This window comes from Zophobas morio, unplaced genomic scaffold (genome assembly GCF_036711695.1).
Source record: "Zophobas morio isolate AGI-343-1 ecotype UQ-CSIRO unplaced genomic scaffold, CSIRO_AGI_Zmor_V1 ptg000011l, whole genome shotgun sequence".
Lineage (NCBI taxonomy): Eukaryota > Metazoa > Arthropoda > Insecta > Coleoptera > Tenebrionidae > Zophobas > Zophobas morio.
Window position 1 is genome coordinate 16,456,271 of NW_026972116.1, and position 24,246 is coordinate 16,480,516.

The 24,246-nt window shown below is 34.9% G+C and overlaps 1 protein-coding gene across 2 annotated transcripts; it reads right to left on the bottom strand.

The window, feature by feature from the left end:
* Nucleotides 1-823: 823 nt before the first annotated feature.
* On the bottom strand, nucleotides 824-17,687 carry LOC135127050 (uncharacterized). Of its 2 annotated transcripts, none has more exons than XM_064053349.1 (6): nucleotides 17,555-17,687; nucleotides 16,764-17,027; nucleotides 13,552-13,737; nucleotides 13,373-13,504; nucleotides 8,604-10,256; nucleotides 824-3,833 (listed from the first exon to the last, which is right to left on the bottom strand). In XM_064053349.1, exons 3-6 carry the CDS (start codon nucleotides 13,729-13,731, stop codon nucleotides 3,522-3,524), a joined length of 2,277 nt encoding a protein of 758 aa, XP_063909419.1. In that variant the 5' UTR covers nucleotides 13,732-13,737; nucleotides 16,764-17,027; nucleotides 17,555-17,687; the 3' UTR covers nucleotides 824-3,521. The 2 variants fall into 2 exon arrangements, with proteins under 2 accessions (XP_063909419.1, XP_063909421.1); XM_064053351.1 differs by having other exon boundaries at nucleotides 13,552-13,806.
* Between the last annotated feature and the right edge of the window lie 6,559 nt (nucleotides 17,688-24,246).

Sequence of the window (24,246 nt, forward strand, 5' to 3'; positions counted from 1 at the left end):
TTTTATTTACTGTGAGTTCAAGAGTGAATTTTAATTTGTCAAGTGGTGGCATTTTCGATTTAAAAAATATTTCAAAGTGGCCCCACCCACCCCATTTTTCTTTGATCGCCCATTTCATTGGACGAAAAGTGGATTGTGTATTGATAACAAAAAAGGTAGAATTAGCCACACCCACTTCTTGTTCTGCATTTCAGTTATTTTGTTTACTACCATATGAAGTATTTTATTTTGCCACGTGGTCGAATTTTCGATAAAAAAATACTTGTAAGTGACCCCGCCCACTCATTCCGTTTTCTTTTTGATTACTCATTTCATTCGAGGAAAAATCAAGAATCTAGACAAAAAATGTAAAACTAATCCCATCCGCATCCGCTTTTGTGTTCCATCGGGTTATTTTATTTCCTGCGAGATGAAGATTAAAATTTATTTTATCAAGTGGTCGCATTTTCGTTTAAAAAAATTTCAAAATGCCCCGCCCACCCACCCAATTTTTGTTAATCACTTATTTCATTGGAGGAAAAATGGATAGTATGTATATTGAATAGCGGAATCTCGACAAAAAAGGTAAAACTAACTCCACCCACATCCGCTTTTGTGTTTCATTGGCCCGTTGTATTTACTACGAGATGAAGATTCAATTTTTTTTTTTTTATTAACTCCGTTAAGAGTAAACAAAGTATATTCAAAATTTTGGTTTGTCAATTAAACTACAAAAATAAGGTTGAAACGAGTCTCAGTTAAGTCTTCACTGGCAAAGACGCTGAATATATCTGAAACTGTTCAAAAGAAGGAACAAGGCAAGGATATGAGTAAAAAAACAAAATGTTTTGTACTTGCTTTATTTAGTTTAATGTCAAACTTATTAAGTTTCCTGATTCAGGTTAGTATGTATTGGTTTATAAAATATGAAAACTAACAAACTGCTTAGCAAGTACACCAGTTTTATTTATATTTTTTTTAATTTAATGATTTTGATGACGATGAATTATTTTATTATGTCTTGATAAGTTTGTAAGTATTGTACACTGACCTAATAGAACTGAACAAAACATTTTCACATTTCTGTTTTTTAATTTTTTCAAGTTTTTTTCATTATAATAATAATTAAACTATGAATTAATTAAGCCACAAACTGCATTATTTCGTAATAATTGAGTCAATTGAATATGTTACATTGATGAAAATTTCTATGTAAACAACATACAAAGATGGTTACATGTAACGTTTGATAAGGCAAAAGGTCAAATTATACTAGTTTTAATAGGCACTAAAATAAAAGGTTATGCTACACACTAACATCTTCAGGTGCATACAGTGATTGGCAAATTTACTTTTTTTTTTAAATGATCAATGCCCGAAACTATTACACCAATCACTAATGCAGCTAAATAAAATAAAAGCACTACAATAATTAAAGTCGCCTTTAATTATTGCATTACTCCGTTATGAAATATTTTTAATAACAAGTTCACTTTATTACGTATGCACAATATAATTAATTCAATGGAAAGAAATCAAAGGAAAAATCAAACTAATGAAGTGAACGAGTTACGACGATACGTTTATATAAAATTATTGCAGTATTAATTACAACATACAATAAAAAATGATGGAAATACAATAAATTCAACAGCACCTTTCTTGAGGTTAGTTCCTAATTTAGCAGATGGCAAGACTGAAACTAATGGTGGAAACTTTTGCTGTGCTTCATTATGACTGATTTAGGTGCGATTGAATATACACTGATGAATGGAAAAGTTTCACATTTTAGAGCACAACAGAATTTTGATCAACTGAGACATCCGCACACGCACACGTCCAACACACACAGACACACAATTAAGTTTTGAAACGACCAAAGAAGCACTTCAAAAAATATAAACTGTATCAGATATGCGATGGTTTTCTCTCAAAAAATTATCTAAAACTAGACGCCCGTCGAAGAAAAGGCGTCAATTACCAGAACACAATTCTAAAAACTAACAGATTTCTCTTTTTTTGTTTTCTCTTATTATGTATATAATTGATAAGAAGAAATATTACATTCGGTTATATCGATTAGAGAGAGGCCCGAAAACAGGGACAGAGTAATATTACGATGCTACGATACTTTGGCTCCGAATGACTAACTTGCGGTGAGAATTTACGCCGCTCTCCCTAATCGTTCTACAGAAATATTTAAACAAAAACAAAAACTAAATATAAACCAGTAATGGTAGTACCCATTTCCAATATTTATAATAGTTACATATTTCGAAAAATACAGCTAGGGGAGACCGGCGCATTTTGGCGCCAAGGCACAAGATGCGCAGTCCCGAGCAACTACAGGTGTTCAATGCTGCACTTCAAGAGCTATACTAAAATGCCCTAAACATTATACATAGATACACATCTTCAACTATATTGTTGGGTTACAATATTAGCGAAAGAAAATGATGGGAAATAAAGATTTGCTGATCTGCATCGCGATGTGATCGGCTCCCAGTACGGATGTGTGCAGATCAAAATAACTTTTTTTTTTTTTTTGTTTTTCGATCACCGACTGCTCTTCCCAATTTACTACCCTCATTCCCTTATAAAATTTAACAACGAAAACAAATCAAAAAACAAAGACCGACAATCGGCGATTTTAGTCAAACAAAAATTAAAACACGTCCCCGGATTTTGAAAACAAAAGATTTCGTGCTTATTTGAAATCAAGGTAAGCGAGGAGGTAAGCCACCTATCGGTTATCCAGGAACGGAGATTCACGTCCCGACTTCCCCCTACAATGACATTTATCGCCCTGCGTTGCGAAGACAGGAGAGCTGCCTTTGCGCAAAATCTTGCTCGAAATCGTAGGCCTATGCACGATTGAACGCAACAAGAACAATAGAAATTTAAGCAATGTGATCCGGCAAGTACAAATGTCATGAGTGCTCTTAGGAAAATAGAACCTCTGTACATATTTAAGGTTAAAATGGGTACAAACGCAACCAATTCAAAGGTGAGCTACCGATAACCCCATCTTACCTGCCGAAATTTTTCATTTTAATCATACCAACGTAAGTTTAAAATGGTTTAGTTTTTGGTATGGTACACATTCAACAATTAAAAACAAACAATTCGCTAGAGGTGTAGGTTCAGCTATAAAAAATTGAACTAAAATAAAACTTCCCCTACGTAATATACTTATATAAATAACTGTATACAAATGGCGGTCCGCGCAAGACATGTCGCCCCACAACTCAAGCATCTTTAAAAAAAAACAACCAAAATAAACAAAACAACAAAAAGCATCACTGGTCTTGCGCGACCGCCCGCTATTCACAATTGATTTAATAATTTATTAACAATCGATAACACACGAGCGTCACATATTTGCCCGTCTCAAGAAAAGGGGAAAGATTTTTTAATGGACAGGGACAACATTTAAGACTGCACTGAAATTAATATGGCAGTACCACGTTTTGCGGTGACGTATGATCCTACGCCACTGATCGGCCGTGTGTTACCGAGAGATTTCGATTGACCTACCCCGTTTACAAGGTGACCGAACGCAACGTAGGTATCGTAGACATCTGTATGAGGCAATCTTCTTCTAGACGGGATGCGAAGCTCCACGAGTCGTCCATTTGCGTCGCCATCAACGAATGGCGACGCTTGCGTTCTTTGGGCAGAAGAAATTCACTGATGTCGCAAGTGAACTCGGTCACCGGTAGACTTTCTTGCATGTACGATTTCTGAATGGTGCTCAAGTCGGACAGGAGTTGATCGCCGTCTTGACTGATGTCTTCACGGAGTTTGCTATGCTGCAAAGTCGAAGGAGGTCGGCCTAAACATGCGTGGCACACCTGCAAAATAACAAAAAACTCATTCTAGAGGTGTTACAATTTTAGGTTTTTATACGATTATGATTAATTTGTACATGAAGAAGAGAAAACACCTCGGCTACGCCTCGGTCGTAAGCTATCTTAAATACACGAGGAATGACAGGTTTCACGGGTTGCACTTTAAAAATTGAGTTGCACATATCACTTTAAAAAAATTATGCTTAGCATTAACAAACTTGAGTCCCAATTTATATTCTATTTATATCATAATTTAATAAAGTCTCATTTGGAAATTGTAAAATAGTAATTTGCGGTATTCAAGATTTAGTTTTAAACATTGATGTGTTTGTTCTACGGCTTGAATTTTGAATTTTTATTCTCGCACACTCCTCTCACAGTGAAGTGTGTAATGAGCAACTGTTTCTGACCGTATTTAACACGCGTTTTTATTAATGTAATGGAGAATTATTTAACTTAACATGATGGAGATTCTCATCATTTTATCTTAGTTACTATGGTGTCACGAAATCTTAGTTACTTTATCGTTTTTTAATTTATATACTCCGACTAATAACTTCGGGAGTACAAATTTAGAGGAACACGGTCGGATGTACAGTGTAATTTTTCAACATTCCTTACGAACTGCGGTACCCGATAATTTTTTATTTTGTTTGTATTTAAACTTGTAACACACCGAGTAAGAATTTAGGCATTACCCAAAAAATTTTTTTGATTAACAGTTTTTTAGGTATTTGTTTTCAGTTCCGCCATTTTGAAAAATGAATAATAACTTACAACAAATTAAACAATTTATTGTATAGGGTGTTTTTAAAATGGAACACCGCTATTTTCTTAGAAAATATGTTATTTAAAGATCTGCCAAAATCAATCTTTTCTTAGTAAGTACTAGCCCCGCCCACCCGCCCACTTCTCATTGTAACGACAAATTTTATTTGATCACTGAAATGGAGGCGGGGTGGGTGGGCGTGGTTACTTTGTTAGTGGAAACTAATAGAACTTAGGTTGTACAAAAATGAAAAAAAAAGCGAAAAAAGCGTCAATCGTAACTTTTTTATTGTATTATTTGCTATAAAATTTATTTCTTATTTCAGAAGAAAAAAATGCAGAATTGATGGGTGGGAATGTCTAAGTTTAACTTTTTCTGAAGTTTTAAATTTAATTTCCTTACTTCGGCTGTGTGTATTATTAATTCATTTGAAATGTGTGCACACATTTTTCTCTGTTGAATGTTTAGTTTTGAATATTTAAATCATTGACATTCGTTTTATTTGTGTACAAAATTTTCTACAGATTTTCAAAATGGAGGATTGCAATTTTGCACACAATTTTTTAGTCACCTTGCCTTAATATTTTCTTAGAGAAAGTGTCATTTAAAGATCTGCCAAAATCAGTATTTTCTTAGTAAGTATTAGCCCCGCCCACCCGCCCTCTTCTAATTGTAACGACAAATTTTAATTCTGTTCAGTATAAGTTGCACCATTCATTCAGAGCAAATAAAATTGATCACTGGAATGGAGGCCGGGTGGGTGGGCGGGGTTAATTATATGTTCTTCTGTAGAGCGGGAGTGGGAACTAATAGAACCTAGGCTGTAAAAAAGTGAGAAAAAGTGAAAAAAGCGCCAATCGTAACTTTTTTGTTGTATTATTTGCTGTAAGATTTATTTCTTATTTCAGAAGAAAAAAAATTACAGAATTGATGGGTTGGGAATGTCTAAGTTCAAATTTTCCCTAAGTTTTAAATTTAATTTTCTTATTTCATCTGGGTGTTTTATTAATTCATTTGAAATGTGTGCAGACATTTTTCTCTGTTGCATATTTAGTTTTGAATATTTAAATCGTTGACATTCGTCACATTTTTGTACAAAATTTTCTACAGATTTTCATATTCCTGATCAATAAAAATATGTATTTCTTGACATTATTATACATTTGATTTATGCCTGCATGTCCTCCGGTGGGAAGCTTGTAAACATTGTTTAAAAATATTTGTCACATGTCTAGATTACCGATAATTTGAACATCATACAAATAAAAACATTTTTTTTTATTAACAGTTTTTTAGGTATTTGTTTTCAGTTCCGCCATTTTGAAAAATGGAGGATTGCAATTTTGCACATAATTTTTTAGTCACCTTGCCTTAATATTTTCTTAGAGAATATGTTATTGATAAAGATCTGCCAAAATCAGTCTTTTCTTAGTAAGTATTAGCCCCGCCCGCCCACCCTCTTCTCATTGTAACGACAAATTTTAATTCTGTTCAGTATAAGATACACCATTCAATTATATTTTCTACTGTAGAGCGGGAGTGGGAACTAATAGAACCTACGCTGTAACAAAGTGAGAAAAAGTGAAAAAAGCACCAATCGTAACTTTTTTGTTGTATTATTTGCTGTAAGATTTATTTCTTATTTCTGAAGAAAAAAAATACAGAATTGATGGGTGGGAATGTCTAAGTTTAAGTTTTCCCCAAGTTTTAAATTTAATTTTCTTACTTCTGGGTGTTTTATTAATTCATTTGAAATGTGTGCCGACATTTTTCTCTGTTGAATGTTTGGTTTTGAATATTTAAATCGTTGGCATTCGTCTCACTTCCGTACAGATTTTCTTATTCCTGACCAATAAGAATATTTCTTGACGTAATAACGTATAATAATACATTCGATTTATGTCTGCATGCCTTCCTGTCGGAAGCATGTAAAAATTATTTAAAAATATTTGTCGCATGTCTAAATTACCGATAATTTGAAAATCATACAAATAAAAACAAATTTTTTTGATTAAGTGTTTTAGGTATTTGTTTTTAGTTCCGCCATTTTGAAAAATGGAAGATAGCAATTTTGCACAAAATTTTTTAGTCACCTTGCCTTAATATTTTCTTAGAGAATATGTCATTTAAAGATCTGCCAAAATCAGTCTTTTCTTAGAAAGTATTAGCCCCGCCCACCCGCCCTCTTCTCATTGTAACGACAAATTTTATTTCTGTTCTAAGATGCAGCTTTCATTGAGACCAAATGAAATTGATCACTGAAATGGAGGCGGGGTGGGTGGGCGGGGTTAATTATATGTTCTTCTGTAGAATGGTAATGGAAACTAATATAACCTAGGCTGCAAAAGAATGGAAAAAAAGGTGAAAAAGCGTCAATCGTAACTTTTTTGTTGTATTATTTACTATAAAATTTCTTTCTTATTTCAGAAGAAAAAAAAATGCAGAATTAATGGGTGGGAATGTATAAGTTATATAACTTTCTATATATAAAATTAATTTCTTATTTCAGAAGAAAAAAAAAATACAGAATTGATGGGTGGGAATGTCTAAGTTTAACATTTTCCTAAGTTTTCGTCTGGGTGTTTCGTTAATTCACCTAAAATGTGTGCACAATTTTTTTCTGTTGAATGTTTAGTTTTGAATATTTAAATCGTTGACATTTGTCAGATTTGTATACTTAATTTTCTACAGATTTTCTTATTCCTGACCCATAAAAATATTTCTTGACGTTATTACACATTCGATTTATGCCCGCATGCCCTCCTGTTGGGAAATTTAAAAAAAATATCTGTCGCATGTCAACGATAATTTGAAAATCATACAAATAAAAACAATTTTATTGTACGGAAAATTTCTTTTCAACTTTCTGTGGCAATCAGATGTGATGTTTTATTGTATCTATAGTATACAATGTGCCCAAATTTACTACGAAATGTCAGATATGTAGAAAAGAACTAATGTGTAAGATATCATATTAATTAAAAGTCTACTTCCCATCTAAAATATACCCGTAAAAAATTTATTCCGGTTTTTTTTTAAGTTCATCTAGTATATGTACATTTTCTTATCAAGTTCTCGTTTCGAATTTACAGCTTTCAAACCAAGAAATTTTAGTTTTTGTCCACTTAATTCTATACACCAAAGTGTTTATGGGATTATGGAAACCCACAAAAAAAAGGCGGAGAAACCTAATACTTGTCTCAGCTGGGTTCCGTCAATACTTTCGTGTGCGATCCGATTCCGCAATTTAATTCGGGTCACTGATCATCATTTCAGTTATTGCAATAAATTATTGCTTGTTATATTTTTTATTCAATGGGTTTTAATTTTTTAAACTAAGCTTTGTGCGTAAACTTGGCATTTTTTTGGTTAAAAGATTTATCTCATTAGACAAAAATTTCATAAATATTCAGTATAACAATGAGATATCTCATCAAATGATAAAAAAAAAATCCACTTTTTGTTTCTATAGTATTTCCCCGCAATTTCTTGTTTTCTGTTCATTTTGAATGGTCACAAATTAAACCAAGTCAAACTACAATATACTGAAAAAGATTTTAAAAAAGTGCAAAATGTAGTAGAAAAATGTGAACTCCAAAATTCACTTCCCGTTACTTTATACTTAAATTACTTCGGATTTATAAATTACTGACATTTTACAGTAAAAATTTAAAAACATGCGTCCATTCCGTTCGAAGACTTAAAAATTTTGTTCCCTCCCTAGCCCCTGCTAATTAACTTTTTGCGGCGCATTTCATAGAAAACATAAGAATGAAACCGAAAACTCAGTTCCCTCCGTATTACAAACGGACAAAGACTGATATTTTGTCCCCCAATGTTTCCTACCCCTTTCTAATAAGCCCTTTACATTGCGTTTCATGGAAACTGGAAAGCAGAAACCGGAAACTGTTCCCTACCAATTAACGACCCACCCTTTGACCTCCAAGTCCCCTTCTAAGAAGCCCTTTTCATTGCCGACGGAAAATAAATGAAAGAAACCTTACCACTCCACCGCTCCAGATTTTGCTCATGGTCCCGAACTGCCAGCCCAATTCCTTTCTGTCGTTTTTCAAGCCATCCATGTTCCAAAACGACGAATTATTATTGCATTTGTCGCACGACTGTTGTTGCCACATGAATTCCGACAGACCCGCACTGTCCGGTCTATTAGGGTGTACAAGACAATCACCGAGAGAATGATCCGTGTTCGTGGCCAAGGTCCTGCAAGTACAGTTGTATGAAGCCGCTTTCTCCTCAGCGCGACGCTCATCTTTTAATTCACGATCCGAATTAATAGCCTCCACTTCGGCGTCCACATCTTCAGTCTGACAACCCTTATCGTTCTGGCACACCAGATATTTCAAAACGAACTCCATATTAGTCGGCCCGTTCTTCACCTTGTACTCGCAGTATTTCTTCCGCATACTATAGTCGTTCTCCATATACATCGCCCCACTCTCCGTCCTGCGATAGTTGATCTTATCCCAGCTGTTCGACACGACGAAAGTGGCGCCATCTGCGTACGCCCCTTGCAAGTAGCTATCGAGCTTCTCGTTTATTGGCCGAAAATGGCTGTGAACCGAAGTGAGTAAATCGTCTTTCTCTTTATCGAGATCGACGGTCTTCAACGAAGTGTCCCTGTGAATCCCCGAGCCGATCACCTTCGAGAAAGGATTGAAGTGGTGCGTGCGATTCTTCGGGATGATCTCTGCAAAAGCGCTGACTTCCTTGCTGTGGTTAAGTTTGACCAAACTTAAAGTGAAGTGGTTGAGAGCGTGGTCATCCTCGAAACAGCCGCTATCATCCGACCACCGTCCGCTGCTCGGTAAATCCCAGACGTTCCTCTTCGAGTTCTCGAAAAACGAATTGCATTCGTTGTCCCTCACGAAAGTGAAGTCGCTCGACCAGTCGGCCTTGTTATTGATCGTGATCGAGCTGAACTGCAGATCAAGCACCGAGTCGGAGCCGACGATGGCCGAGTTGTAGTTGTTGTCGAAGAGGGCGTTGTCCTCCCCCATGGCCGCCTCGTTCGTCCAAATGGAGCTAGTGATGTTGGTCCCGCACGGGATGAAACCCCTCCGTCCAGTGTCACGCATGTTCGCCAGGTTCATCATCTCCACAGTGACGTCGTGGCTGGTCGGCGAGTCGTCCAGTAGCTCCTTGATGTCCACCGGCAGGTCGTCGTACAGGTTGGCATCTTCGCTCATGTTCCAATCCGAGTTGGCGTCGTCCGGCTTCGGCACGGCTTCCGTGCGGGACTTCTTCGACATGCTCCAATCGCTGTCGCGGACTGCATCCTTCTTGTTATTGTTGCTGCGGCCGGAGAAGTACGTGCCGTAGCGTTGCTTGCCGGCGGTTCGATTCGCTTTCATCGTGTCTTCGTACGAACGATTGTTCTGTTTGCGGTTTGAGGCGGGTTTCTTTTTAGGCGACGGTATCCACTTGGGTATCAATGAAATCAATTTGGAGGGAGAGGCTGATGTGTTGCGGTTAAGCGGAGGGAAAGCGGCGTAGTAGCGTTTGGCCAACTCTTGGGGGGAAACCTGTTGAAGCTCTGGATTCGCTTTTTTTGTGGGCGGATCGACGTTGTGCACGTCACTCTTGATTTCGTTCAGCTTCTCGCATAACTCGTCGATGAGGGATTCTATACCACAAGTCTGGAACAAATAAAAAAAGACGCGTCAAGCAAAAGCTATCAAATACGTACTATAGTTGCGCCGCAGTCCTTTAACACTCGTTCTCATCGAGTGTTATTGCGCGGGGTAACAATTTAGGGTGATATTTTTGCGACACGCCCTACATCTCGGCAGCTTTGGGTCATGAAAATGTGCCATCAAAATGAAGCCAAATGGACCATCTTGAAGTGGCTCGTATAAACTTGGCACAAATGTATAACTTGCGATGGAAAATAAAACAAATTACAGTTGGCTCTGTGACCAATTGTATTGGTACGACTGCACAACTGACGTGCTGCAAAGACCCACGCTTTCATGTTGTGGCAACACTCAGCGACAAACTGATTGTTAAGCATCATGTTGGCGTAAATTTACAACAACCTGGACGCAGTAATACCACCTAAAGCTTGACAAGCCACGCCAACTTCAATTCATTTTATTTTCGATTGCACGATATACAACGATGCAAAAATAATTGTTTTTTTTAATTACGAAACCGTAATGTTCGTTTCGAATTCACAGTTAGAGAAGAATCGATAAACAAAACCTGCGCAAACCTGAGACGACAAAAAAGAGAGCCCTGCCAGATATTTTCATCAGTTGAAATGCAAACCGTAACAAATTAGCTTTAGAGGTTATGAACATTTTTTTATACCATTCTTTGGTCGTTTACACGAGGCTTTCTTAATATTTCGTACATCCAGTAACCTATGAAATTTACAAAAGTCGTAGATTTGCCACATTTCGTGATCATGGACACTTTTAATTTTGATTACTTGTAATTTTGATTAATATGTCATCTGTCAAAATAATTATGACATTTGATACGTCATTTCAGTCATCTTCGTCTAGGAATAAAATTGTTTCATCGTTGTTCAGTGGCATTAATCGATTACACAGCAGTTTTTTCCTAACTAAACTCGTTAGATTACGTTGATTAAAGAATAATTTGTGCGGTTGTAATTATGCAACCAGTTAAACACGTAGCACCAACAAATCAGGCAGTTACACGAAAGAGGCGGAACGATATGAATCATTTATTAAAGGTAACTAAAAAATCGTTTATCAAGTCGTTTTGATATTTCGTGAATTTGCCGCTTCGTTGTGATGCTTGACAATTGCTTGTCACAAATGTCAATCAGAACATAATCTTCAAGTTTTTTCAATGTATTTATCGCTTGGTGCGACCAATAATAATGTACATTAGCTACCTAACCCAATAAAGCGGCAAATTCTTATTAAAAAGCAGCGACATATTTTCCAAAACCAACTTGATGTATGGACTGATTTAAAAAATATAGGAAGAAATAATCAATCCAACGCTGAAGTATATAAAAGAAAAGGGCGACAACCGTTTGGTTGTAGCACTGAGTGCATTACCGTAAATTAACTACCTGCTGATATAGTAAACAAAAACATGGTGTGTAAAAACAAGAGTGACGCAGTGACCCATTCAAACTTGGTCGCGGCAGCTATGACAAAAACAAGTGGACAGTATTTGAACTATTGTCCCTCTCTCTCGCACACTATTATTGGTGGCATAGTTTTCTTATCTTAGACAAGCTTAAATATACAGTTAGCTTAAACGACAATAGGAAATTTTTAAATACTTAATTTTAACTTGGAATATTTGTTTAGGTTTAGAAGATACGTTACCATAACATTAACATGACTATGCACAATTAATTTATGTCATACATAACTTTTTTTACACTAAAAAAGATCAGGCTATTCAAGTTAATCCATCAGAATTTAATTTTATGCACTGTTTCATTTCCAAAAGCTGCCGATATAAAAATATCACCCGAAATTTATGATTTTATGTGCCATCCAGCACATAAAACAATAGCACAACAATAATCAACAAGAATAAGGCTTTAGCCGAAAACTCTCCCTGTTTACCGAAAGACTCTTCTGCCACTAGAATTTCTAACGGGTAGTGTTTAGTAGCTTTCGTAATTAACTTTGGCCCATCACAAATAATCACGACAAAAGAGCAGTTTTATGGTTTCAACAGAGTGATTAATGTTTCTTGGCGACTAAAGGGACCATGGCAGAACTACGTTAGTCGACAATATAATCTAAGAAAATATTTATTAAGGACTCACTAGATTTTTCCTCAGCAAAAATGAATAAATAAACGCAGAGTCTAATTATCCAAATTATTTTTTTCTCCATTTCTGTAAACGTAGATCAGAAAAATATGAATGTAAGACTATAAATTGTATGTCGTTGTTACTAAATGGAAATTATCTTTTAAAATCTCCACTCAACTCGTTCCAGTATCAAGTCATTTCTCGTCGGGTCTGCGAATAAACAATAATACACTGATTTCAAACACTACACATATACATAATTCAAGTGAGTCTTTAGAATAATCGTGAGTAATTACTGCACTATTGTACAGTTTAACACCGTAAGGCCAGTTTGTAACACAGTGATATCACGAAAATTCCACTTAAGGGTAAGAAACAACACGAACACAAATACAAATAGACAATTTCAAAAATTAGACTTTTTTTGTAGTTATATCGTTAAAATTATGAACATTGCTCAAACATTTTAAAAACAATTACAAAAAAAAATGAACTATAAAGAAGAAAATCCTTGAAAAGACACATTATTGTTGAGAAAAACAATAAAACGAACGTATTTTTTGTCTGATAGTAAGTTCACACGGCGCTACTTGCGAGCACCAATAAAGAGTAAGTAATATTGACATCATCATTATGTAACATGACAGACATTTCATTCACATTTCGTTCCCCATGACACTGGAAGTCACTATCAATTTCATGGTGTTGATAATTTTTTTTTTTTTTCATTTTCTATATATTTATTTACTTCATATTGTTCACTGAAAATGTGTTTAATCAAAGCTTAAATTCATACATGTTTTGTGATAATGAGCTTACTTTATCTAATCACTCTTATACTTCGCAAAAATGATTTAAATAACTATTTAAAATTTTATGTGTATTTAACACTCATGTATTTCATGTATGACATCACTCCTTTGCACAATAGACAAGTCCTAATTAAATTGAATTCAAGCAAGTCTTTGCTCAAAATTGATCAAAATAATAATAAAAACATACCTGTTCAGAAGCGGACATCAAACATTCTACAGCAGCAGATCGTTTGAGCTTTTCAGCATCAGCTTGTGCATACTTCCACCAGTCAGAGGAGCGACGAAAGCGCTTACGACTTCCACCCGATCGTCTCACTTCCTGCTCATACAAATCAGTATCTAATAATAAATCGTACGAATCCTTACCTTTTTCAAGTGAGAAAAATGTAGATCTTCATCAGAATAAATGACATCTACAGTATCGCTGTGTAAAAGACTTAGTATGTAACGAGTATATACTACAGCATCTATTCCACGAGCTTCCAACTGTTCCTCTAGCCAATCAGAAACTGCCGAGGGCATGGACACTAGTTGCGGATACTTCATAATATGCTGCACACAAACACATCATGGTGAAAATATGAACCAGACGTTCCCCCGGAGATGTCAACGCGGTACTGGCTAAGGAACGGATTAACTTTACTTCCAAAACAATATCGACGGCAAGAAATTATCGCTTTCGGTAAACACAAAAACACATTAGCGTTTGCAAAAACAAGACGGCACAAAACAGGCATAACAAATGAACCACGATTAGTGTGTAATGTTTAGAATAATAATAATTGCTTTAACATTTTTTCGGTTTTATTTTTCTCGGCGACGAACGTTCGGGGAAGTTTATATGAATTCGGTCTCGATGCTTACTGCCGTAATTTAATCAAATTTATTAGTCGTAAGTTATAGTAACACCAGTGGAATCACGTTACAATCTTTACGGTAATAAAAATGATATATCTATAATCGCCATCTATTCTGGTTATTGTTACGAGGATATCGACATGCTTTAAAATGTATTATCGATTGCGTAATTTTCCCGGAAAAATTTTCGCCTGATAAAGTTCAACAATTGTTTCTGCGTTTTTCCCCGAAAATAATCGTAGACGACATGTAGGCACAAGTCGCCATCACTGGTCGCGGAGATAATAACAGCTATCTATCGTAAACAATGGTTGTTTACGCTCATGCATAGCTTTTCAGTTATGCATCACTCTAATATCTACGTTATCAACATGTTGATGTACCAAACAAATTCTTTTCACCAAATTGCGGACTTTACAAAAGACGCCATTTTGTTCACTAATTGCAACGATTAGCGTGATGACCATGCATTTAAATTCTTCCTTCTAATCGTTTCCTTGAAAGAATTAAGTTCTTCAATCATTAGCATAGTTTAACTAAACCAAAATTATATAACAATTAGGAACAGAAATGTATATCACCGATTTATTACTTTCTTTATGTCCAGTGAAACTCATTTCACTTTTGATCTTTTGCCGCAAACTGTGTGTCTCGAACTTTGTCCAAGTTAATGGATCAACATTCTGTAATTTTTTACAATAATTTATAGTCAAATAGACGACACATTGGTGTCACGACACGATAGAAAATAAAGTCAAATTCAATATGATTATTGTACAAAAATTTGATTTCATTTCGAATTGAATTCATTGTTTAGGGAACTGCATTTCAAAGTTGGTAACCAACTGACACCTAACCTAAAAATCCATAAAAATTATTAATAACAAGTTTGGTTAAAAATAGGTGCTCACGCATTATTTACAATTACGTACGTTCAAACAGGTGTTTCATACAAGAATTTTACACTAAAAACAACCTCCTGATTGATTCACAGCTGGGAATAATAATCATTTTGACACTTCAATGTCACTTTGGCATTTGAAATCACGGCTACCACCTAATGTCACTTTCACGGCCTAGGCGTGAACCAGTTTGTTTCATTAACAATGTGACCCAACTGAAAACTTTTGAAAGTGGATGATGACACAAAAATGCATTATCATGTACTCAGGTCAGTAGTGGGACAATTTCAGCCATCTTTCAATTATGAAAATTCTTGAAAGATATTTGCATTTTTACGACCCTTCTTAGCGTTTTAATTGGAGTAAGCGATAGCAAATATCCTAGAAAGAGGCTCTGAAGTTTATTACTTGCGAACAACTATAAACTATAAAATTTGCGTACAGTGAATTATCATGTTTTGGAATAATAGAAACAAATTTACTTTGAAGTATTATCGAAATCATACCGACGCAGTCAGAATGTGATAAGTTTTCAAATATTAACCTAACCCAAACTTCTTTAAATCAACACGCACTCTGTACACAGATTTATGGAGATGGGAAGTCTAAACAAAGTGGAGTCATTAGGAAAACCCAATATCTTATCACGAAGTTACTGAATACCTAAAGGAAAAAACCATTAACTAAGGTATGTCTTCAAATAGAAATTTAATTTCCACCCATAACGAGCAACTGTGATCCTGAAGATCATCTGAAACGCCAAAAATATCGCAGTGCGTGTTTTAATACACTTAATAGAAATAGATTATAGAATAAGTTACATAACTTTCGCAATGGCGTCTTAAAACTTTTCTTCCGTTTGTAAACACATAAACTTGCGTTTTTTACCTTGAGTGCACTGTGGGTTGTCTACTAATTTAACCTTATTCAAAATAACTGATTTGTATTTCAGAATGGCAACAAACAACAAAGTTTTTCAATGATGATCATTTATACACACTTACTTTTTAATCCAATCATGAAGACATGATTGCAACATCCAAAATGAAAATTCATAAAAAATCGAGCCGCTATTCAACACTATTCAAACGCGAAACTTCTACTGGTTTATTTTAAAATTACCAGTCTGAAGCACTATCGTAAAAATTTAACGTTTTTTGTTTTTTTCATTTTTAAGAGAAAATCAATGTAGTGTTACCAAAAAGAATAGCTTTCATTATATTCAAATGGTTTAATCTAACAACCCATTATTTTCAGTTCATGACAATACACAATCACAACTTGAGTACAGAGCAAAAATCGGATATTGACGGTCATTATCAGCAAAATATGAAGGCTGACGGCTGACATCTACAAATCACTTATTCTTTAAAAATGACAGAAGGTTGAATTATTTAAAGGCAGAAATACCATACAGAGCACTAAAAATGAAATCAAAAACGTGCATTATTTGAACAATGCAGGAAATATTCACATTTATCGATTCAAGGTTACTCAAACGTGATAATCTGGCGAGATCCACGCGCAATGGAATGCAGGAAGGCCATCAAGTGTTCAAAATCCACCGCCTTTACAGTTTCCCATTCACGTGATGGATTAGATATTAATAACGCAGTAGGTGGCGCTACGATCAATGTCATGAACACGTTTTGACATTACCATGGTACATCACAAATTATTAAAATATTCCCCCTTTCCGACCGAATAAAAATAGAGTATCTACAAAAACGTAGGTCCTGTTTGTTACACCTGTAACTGATCAAAGCGCTTCCGTTCCTTCACACTCAAAATTTTTACCAAAACCGAAAAACTACTCACTTTATAAAAAATAATGATGATGAGCCATGCAGCAGTTGAGTGGTTCACGTGAGGTATGCGTCTCAACTTCTTTGGGGCGTACTAGAGTGCAACGCTCCTCCTTGGGACGCATCGTAAAATTATAAAGTGAAAACGGCAACAGAATCCATAACGAAATCAAAATCGAGAAAATGCGAAATAAGTCAACATCAAAAACAATCGTTAGTAACAGATTCTTCGTTGATTCACTGCAGAACTTGAGTTCTTGTGCCCCCCATTGTGAACCTGCAAAAGCCAAACATCAATTTCCCTCCAAACAATGTCACTTCGGCGGTTCAAAGACTCGGGTTAAAAATAGCCCGGACAAGGACAGCCCAAGTCTCGCCCAGATGATGGTGCATTTTCGCGTACCGAAATACGCTGGAGCTGTCAAAACACGTCAAAGGACACGTGCCCATCTCGCGAACGCGCCCGCGGGCAATTGCGATCAAGCCCAGCGGATCAAACCAGGGGCAATGATCACTTAATCAAACGCGAGATATTGACGCCTATCACGTTGGCTGGGCTTTAACCCGGCCATGACGGGGGCGAATTTGGCGCTGGGGGCCATCGCGTGGGATTGGTCCGGGCAGGGGCGAAGGCGGCGGGCCCCCCTGGAGGCGGCACGGGGCCTCTGAGCGCGAATTCGTGGAAATGCGCCATTGAATTGCACAACAAACGCTGCGATTTCGATGCGTGGAATTGGGACAAATGACTCGCGGAAATTTCTTTTGTGGCGGCGGCAGCGGGCGAGGAAATGCGCTTGGGCTTACCTTAGAGTACGGGGTTGATGTTTAAACGTGGAATTTCTTCAACACACCCCACAGTTTAACAAAACATGGCAGCCAGGCACAATGGCCAGTGCCAATCAGGACGAATCCCGCTCGAACTGCGCACGGGCAAATGTGGTGTAGAGGTGTGCGCGTGTGCGTTGAGAGTTAATTTTATTGACTTTCCTCCGGAACGTTTCAATATTTGATTTTAAAATTGTGCATTTCGATAAGAATGCATAGTTGGCGGTGTCATTATCTACATTGTTTGAATATTTTATGGACTTGAACACAACATGATCGCTGCAAGTACGATCGAATGTTCGTTATCGTGGCCACAGGCCAAAGTGTGTCACTTGTTTGAGGAAGCAGTTTACGTCTATAATTCTCACTTTTTCTTGCTAATTAGATACGGATCGGACACACATTGACTGATTTTATGCGAATTTTTAATATCTTTGACCTAAAAGCGACAAACTGCGTAAAACGACCTGGCCGGAGCGGGGAAACAAATGTTCGCGAATCGCTAATCAACAAATATTTTTCAAGGGAAGGTGACGCCCTGATGACTACAGATACGACTCCAAATTGTTTTGCTGATTAAGAATGAAAGCATTGCAATTACGCGTTTTCTGTTGAATGACATTGTGGCAATGTTTTGTATTATTGAGAACATCCGTATCTATATTTAACTCTGTTACACTATCATCCTTATCTACCATGAATACAACGTAAAAGATACAGTATTTTGATTTATGTGTGTGGGTAATTTCAACCAGCTCAAGATTATTCGCCCCGTTAGTACAAAAAATGCCTGGTTTCCAGACGAGTAGAGGGTTGCTGGACGACGCGAGCCGGGTTCAGCAACCCTCTACGCGTCCCGAAATTTTACGAGAAAAATTGTTCCTCTCTGTTAACTACCCTTACTAAACTCCGGGACTGCAGATTCGTACGAAAAAAACTACAATAACATTTAACCCTTTTACTTATATATGTATATACTAAAACCAACAGAAAAATGGAAAAAACTTTATCAAGGGTCTGAAACTTCTTTTTTTTTTTATTTAGTGTCGCCTAAATAATTAAATAACAAAAAGTAACAATCAGTCGAATTATTTTATCCCTTGTTCTGGAGTTCCGCGGAGCTCAAATCTAGGCCTCTGCTTTTTTTGTTATTTACAAATGATATATCAAACATCATTGACGCAACATATTGCGTTAAATGTAAAATTTTGAGTTTTACAAAAATAATGATCCGTTATTATTTTACTACAGTTTCATTTCAGGACTTCGGAGTTGATTTGATCAAAAAATATCATTAGCAAACATCACGGCTTCCTGTTTAAAAAGGACTGAATTTTTAATCAAAAATTTTTATATGCTCAAAATTCGAGTCTAATTTGGTACCCACATATATGTTTCCTTATTTCAAAACTTTTCACGTTTACCCTGAACGAAGGTATGATCACTGTTTTCTACTACAACATTTTGTCTGGAAGTACCCTGATAACAAAAAACGTTCAATGTTGTGGCCACCCTTATTTATCGCTTTTTAAAATACCAAGGATCAGTGTTGGGGACAGATACTTTTAAAATTATCTAGATAGATTGTATTCATTTTTTTCGAAATGTATCTAGATAATAGATACAAAAAACAGATACTTTTTGAAACTTTGGCCAAAATAAAACTACTGATAACAAGTTTTAACTTATTTTTAAGTAAATTTTTTTCGGTGTAAGAAATTGTCTTCCGCTGCTGCAGAAAAAGGAACTATTTTGTTAAGTTTAAAAAATTAGCATTTTACAGCAGTATTGATTCACATTCTATTACCAAATTAATTTGTACTAATTAAAAAAATTAATCATTATGTAATAAGCAATATTTTTTTTTTAGAAAATATATATTACACTGACCGGCAAAAAGAACCGGCCATCCTGAAAAATTTCACAAAACCTAACTTTAAAAATTATTAATTAGTGATCGTTATTTTATTAAAGAACCATTCACTATTGACACATGGTGTATATATAAATTAGCAAAAAAAGAAGACAAATAAAGGCAGAAATAAATTTAATTTAACAAAATAACAGAAACAGAACGACAATTTGAGAAACGTCTGTAAGAGTTAATGCATTGTTTTCGCGTGAAAACGTTTATTAACTGCCAAACTTACAATAAAACACTTTTTAGAACAACAGCCTCCTGTATTGTTTTAATTAAGAAAATATCGTACTTGATCTGTTTCTGTTATTTTGTTAAATTAAATTTAATTCTGCGTCTTCTTTTTTTGCTCATTTGTACAGCATGTGTCAACAGTGAATGGTTCTTTAATAAAATAACTATCACTAGTTAAATTAATAACTTTTAAAAGTAGTTTTGCGAAATTTTTTCAGGGTGGCCGATTTTTTGCCGGTCAGTGTACCTTTAAAGAAATTTTGATGAAAAATAATAGGATAACGTCCCTTCGACCCATAAAACATAACAATAATACACTTAAGTAACGAACAAAAATACTGGGAATGAACGGTATTTCCAAAAGTAATTAGGACCCGAATTTACCTGGAAGGATGGCTTAACACCCTGTGGTTTCTCCAAACGACCATAAAACCCAAACCTTTCCTAGTTATTTGAAGCTTAGAGGTAATCATAAAATTTCGTTTTTCTAGATAAATGCAGATAGAATGACAATCATGTTTTTTTCAAATTAGCACAAAAATATAAGAAGACAAATATATGCAAATATGCAATTTTTTTTATAGCTGTATTCATTTTTAATTAGCATGATTCGTTCATATACAAAATATCAAAACTTATATGCAAAAAATAACGGATATGCAAATTTCATAAAATCCGCTCTCTACTTATCTTATAACATATAACAGGGGTTTTTACCAAGTGGATGTTATAATAACAGACATGCCGTTTGTGTTAAATGAAATTCCAACGCTTTCTCTAAGTGATTTTTCAACTGAACACCCGTTTTCGTTACAACCAACTTCTTGCCTAAGCAGGTAAAATGAGTCCCGACAAGGGTTTATTGCAAAATTCAGTGAATAGTGAATTATGATTTATGGCATTTAAAATGCCATCTTAGAATTACGGGACCTCACATTTATTACCCTTCAGGATTATATTTCAAGATGGATAGGGCTACGGTATAGAAAATGGCTAAAATGATTAAATGAAGTATGAGTCATAGAACCACTGATGGAACTACCATCACCAACATGAAATTTCAAAATTAGTACTACAGTAACTAAACTACCAACTAATAAAAAAAAGTACAATAAAAAAGATGTATCTGTATCTTGGGCATTCATTTTGTATCTAGATACAGATATTTTGTGCTTAAATTTGATTTTATCTATATACAGATCATAGATACCCAAAAATGTATAGATAATGACCAACACTGCCAAGGATCTAGATGTAACTTCGTAACGTTTCGACTGTTGAAATACTACTTTTACAGAATTACTTGTGTATATAATGAGTTAAGCACGTTCAATTTTAACAATAACACAAAGCTATACAACAAAAATCTATTGAGCAAATAAGTTGTTATTACTGTTATTATATTTAAAAAAAATGGTTAGCGGTAAAAGTTACAATTCTCACAGTGTTGAATTGAGTGGAGAGCTAATTATTTTTTTACACCATGTATATACAGTCGGAACCAGAAAATTTTCCACTGTCACAAAATCTAAAACACCTGTAACACCATCTTTTTTTTAGTTTTGTCATTTTTGATGTTGAGGGCAAGCTGATACGTCGAAGTGGCAATAAGGCATAGACTACTTACATCCAAATTTTCGAAATTATCAAGATTTTCTGGTCACGACTGTATATAAATATTTAAAAATTGGTTAGAGGTTTCTATAGATATCATCATCAGAGTTAAGTAACAGGTGAATGTGAATTAGAATAAAAAAAATATATATTGATAAACTTACCAGAGGGAAAGAAACAAAAAACGTTAAAAAATTACATAATTTTGTAAATTTTGACTAACGAGTTGCTGCTAGCAGCAAACACAATTCACAAACGAGTAATGAGAAAAATAAAGAAAATGGACAAGTGGAGGGAACTAGACGTAGACACGTGACCAAAGCCAATGTAAAATAGCACCATCTGTTGGGTATGTGTAAAGAGTTAAATGGAATTTTGGCGGCCACTTCTCCGGCAGCAGGTGATAATTTATAGATGAACCAAACTAGTTTAGTCCTAATGCAGAAAGTGCGTCACTTTTTCCGTGTAAAAGGTGAAATGAAATTAGGAAAAAAACCAGAATCAGAAAATAAGTGGAAAATATACTGGTAGAATGAGCGGGAAATATATATAAATACTACAGCGTGATCAACAGGTGCTGTTTGAGTTGGCAATAGGATTAACCAATTTTGAAAGAATTCAAATGCTTGGCGCGAAGTCACTTTTAAGCATTAAAAAAACTTTGGTTATGGTTTTTGGCATTTTAATAACAATTGATGACAAATTTTGACGTAAATTGAATGTCACTGTCAATCATGTCAGTTTTGGCAACAGGAAATAAGTAAAGTGAAATCTGAAATAAGTGTTTTGTGCCTGAAACAGTACTTGTTGATCACGTTGTGTATTGTTGGTTGCCTATACAAGATAATTTTCTTTTGTAAAATTTAAATTCATAAAAATATTGCGAATAACAACTAATAATGAATGAATTATCACACTGGAGACAGATATGTATTTATTTATACACTATTGTCCACTATACAAACTTTTCCTGTTCTACAAAATATACGGTCCGTACTTTTTGCACAGTTCCTTATGATCCAATAATTTATAAACGTCCGTCTTTTTTTCAAAATAAATATTACTTTGCCTGAAATTTTTTTGAAACGACAATATAATGTCTTATTTCTGCATTTTTGCAGCTGAATAAAACAATTTTATTTTTATCAATAGGATTTTATTTTCATTAAAACTTACTAGTTCAAGTACTGCTTTAATGTTACCGTCAAAGCATAAAATAAATGTGAGAACGAACACACCTGACACGGTCTTTTATCACTATCAGTAGGTATTTACTATTAAGATAATAAAAATATAGGTCACTGGGTTACCATAGAATTTGCACCATTGTATAAACAGTAAAATACATATATTATTAACGTATAATATACGTTAGTTACATATTTCTACTGGTGTCTGCGGTCTCCAACTTGACAAGCATCTTTCTGAGCATCTAGTATTCTGCAATTTTCTTTCATTTTTCGTGTCTTGGAAAATACCGTGTTACTATTAATGTTTGTAATTTTTTTGTCACGTTGGCAATCTATTTAAAACTTTACTTTACTAACATGGATGCAAATAATTCAGAATTGCTAACACAAAAATTTGCCTCAATCATTAATAATCACTCGATATGTATTTATGTTTTATTTACCATAAATCCTAACAGTACGAAACTCACTGAAATACCCAAATCATGGTATTTAACTTTAACTTTTTTTCACATAAAAAAATAAATATTATCTATTAATATGTGTCCAATATTAAATTATAGCATGCTCGACGTATATATGTTTCAACTCTACATATATCGACTGGGGTAGGTATGCAAATACTAATAACGTATTCCTAAAATTTCGAGAAAATGGAGTGAGCTGTTCTTGATTTGATCAATAAAATGGATTGCTTCATTCATTCCTCTAAATATGAGCAGCTCTAAAAAAATATGAAGGCATCGATAAACCAAAAGTACAGACTCATAGTACTTATTTTGCACATTTAAAATAGAATTTATACACCAAAATTTATAATGTTATCATCAAGATTTTGAGAGGGGATTTACCATACTTACGGTAACCTTAAAACGTTTGCAAGATTTCAGAGTATTCGGTTTTGCAATTTCTAAGTTACATTTTAAAATGTTGTTATTTAGATTTTTTTCCAAATTTGAATGTCCAAGGTAGAAAATCAAAGCGGATTTATAAACGACAAGTATAGAAGTATGTTCTGTACGCGTCATCAAATTGTTGGTGGTGTAGTGTCCCAATTTGAAAATTAAATTTTGCGCTGAGAAAAAAAAAACAAGCCGCAAAACCGCATTTAAAAAAATTATAATTCCATTAACGCAGGCAATCAGCCATGCATGAGTAGGACGTTAGAGAATTAGAGGAGGTAGTTAGTGCTTGGCATGGAACAGCAGTTACAAAATTTGAGGCCACTTCACCTTTAAACATTTATTAACTTTAGCATTTAGTATTTCTTCTCGCTTTACTTTGGGATATTAAGCGCTTTATTCCAAACATGTTCGAATTTACATCATTCGAAAGTACTTTTTCAAACAGTTCCATGTGGCTGGAACTGACATTGACTTGTAGTAGCATATTATATGATCCTAAATTATTTGTTTAAACATTTTCATCGCTATTTGCACTGTAATTTAGCATTGTTTTGGTTTATTGATATTCAGAATAAATCTATTTATAAAAAATTGTATATTTTTTTTTGGAGAAAAAAAAGCGTTTTGGGATAGACCTTCCAACAGCATGACTTTTGAAGTGTCAAACAATGTAAACAAAAAAATATCCAAGAAATAAAGGCCGGCTCCCCTGTTTCTAGATACGCCACTGGTTATTAATCACCGCTTGCGCAAACTCGTGCAAATCTTTGAAAATCTAGGGACATCATTTTTGTTCGATTGGTAATCAAA

Excerpts from the sequence above, each read along its gene's own strand:
- LOC135127050 (XM_064053349.1), bottom strand. The coding sequence starts at position 13,731 with ATGAAGTATCCGCAACTAGTGTCCATGCCCTCGGCAGTTTCTGATTGG. Across the intron at positions 10,257-13,372 it reads TGATGTCCGCTTCTGAACAG|ACTTGTGGTATAGAATCCCT; the intron begins GTATGTTTTTAT and ends TATTTGTTCCAG. Across the intron at positions 3,834-8,603 it reads AAATCTGGAGCGGTGGAGTG|GTGTGCCACGCATGTTTAGG; the intron begins GTAAGGTTTCTT and ends GTTATTTTGCAG.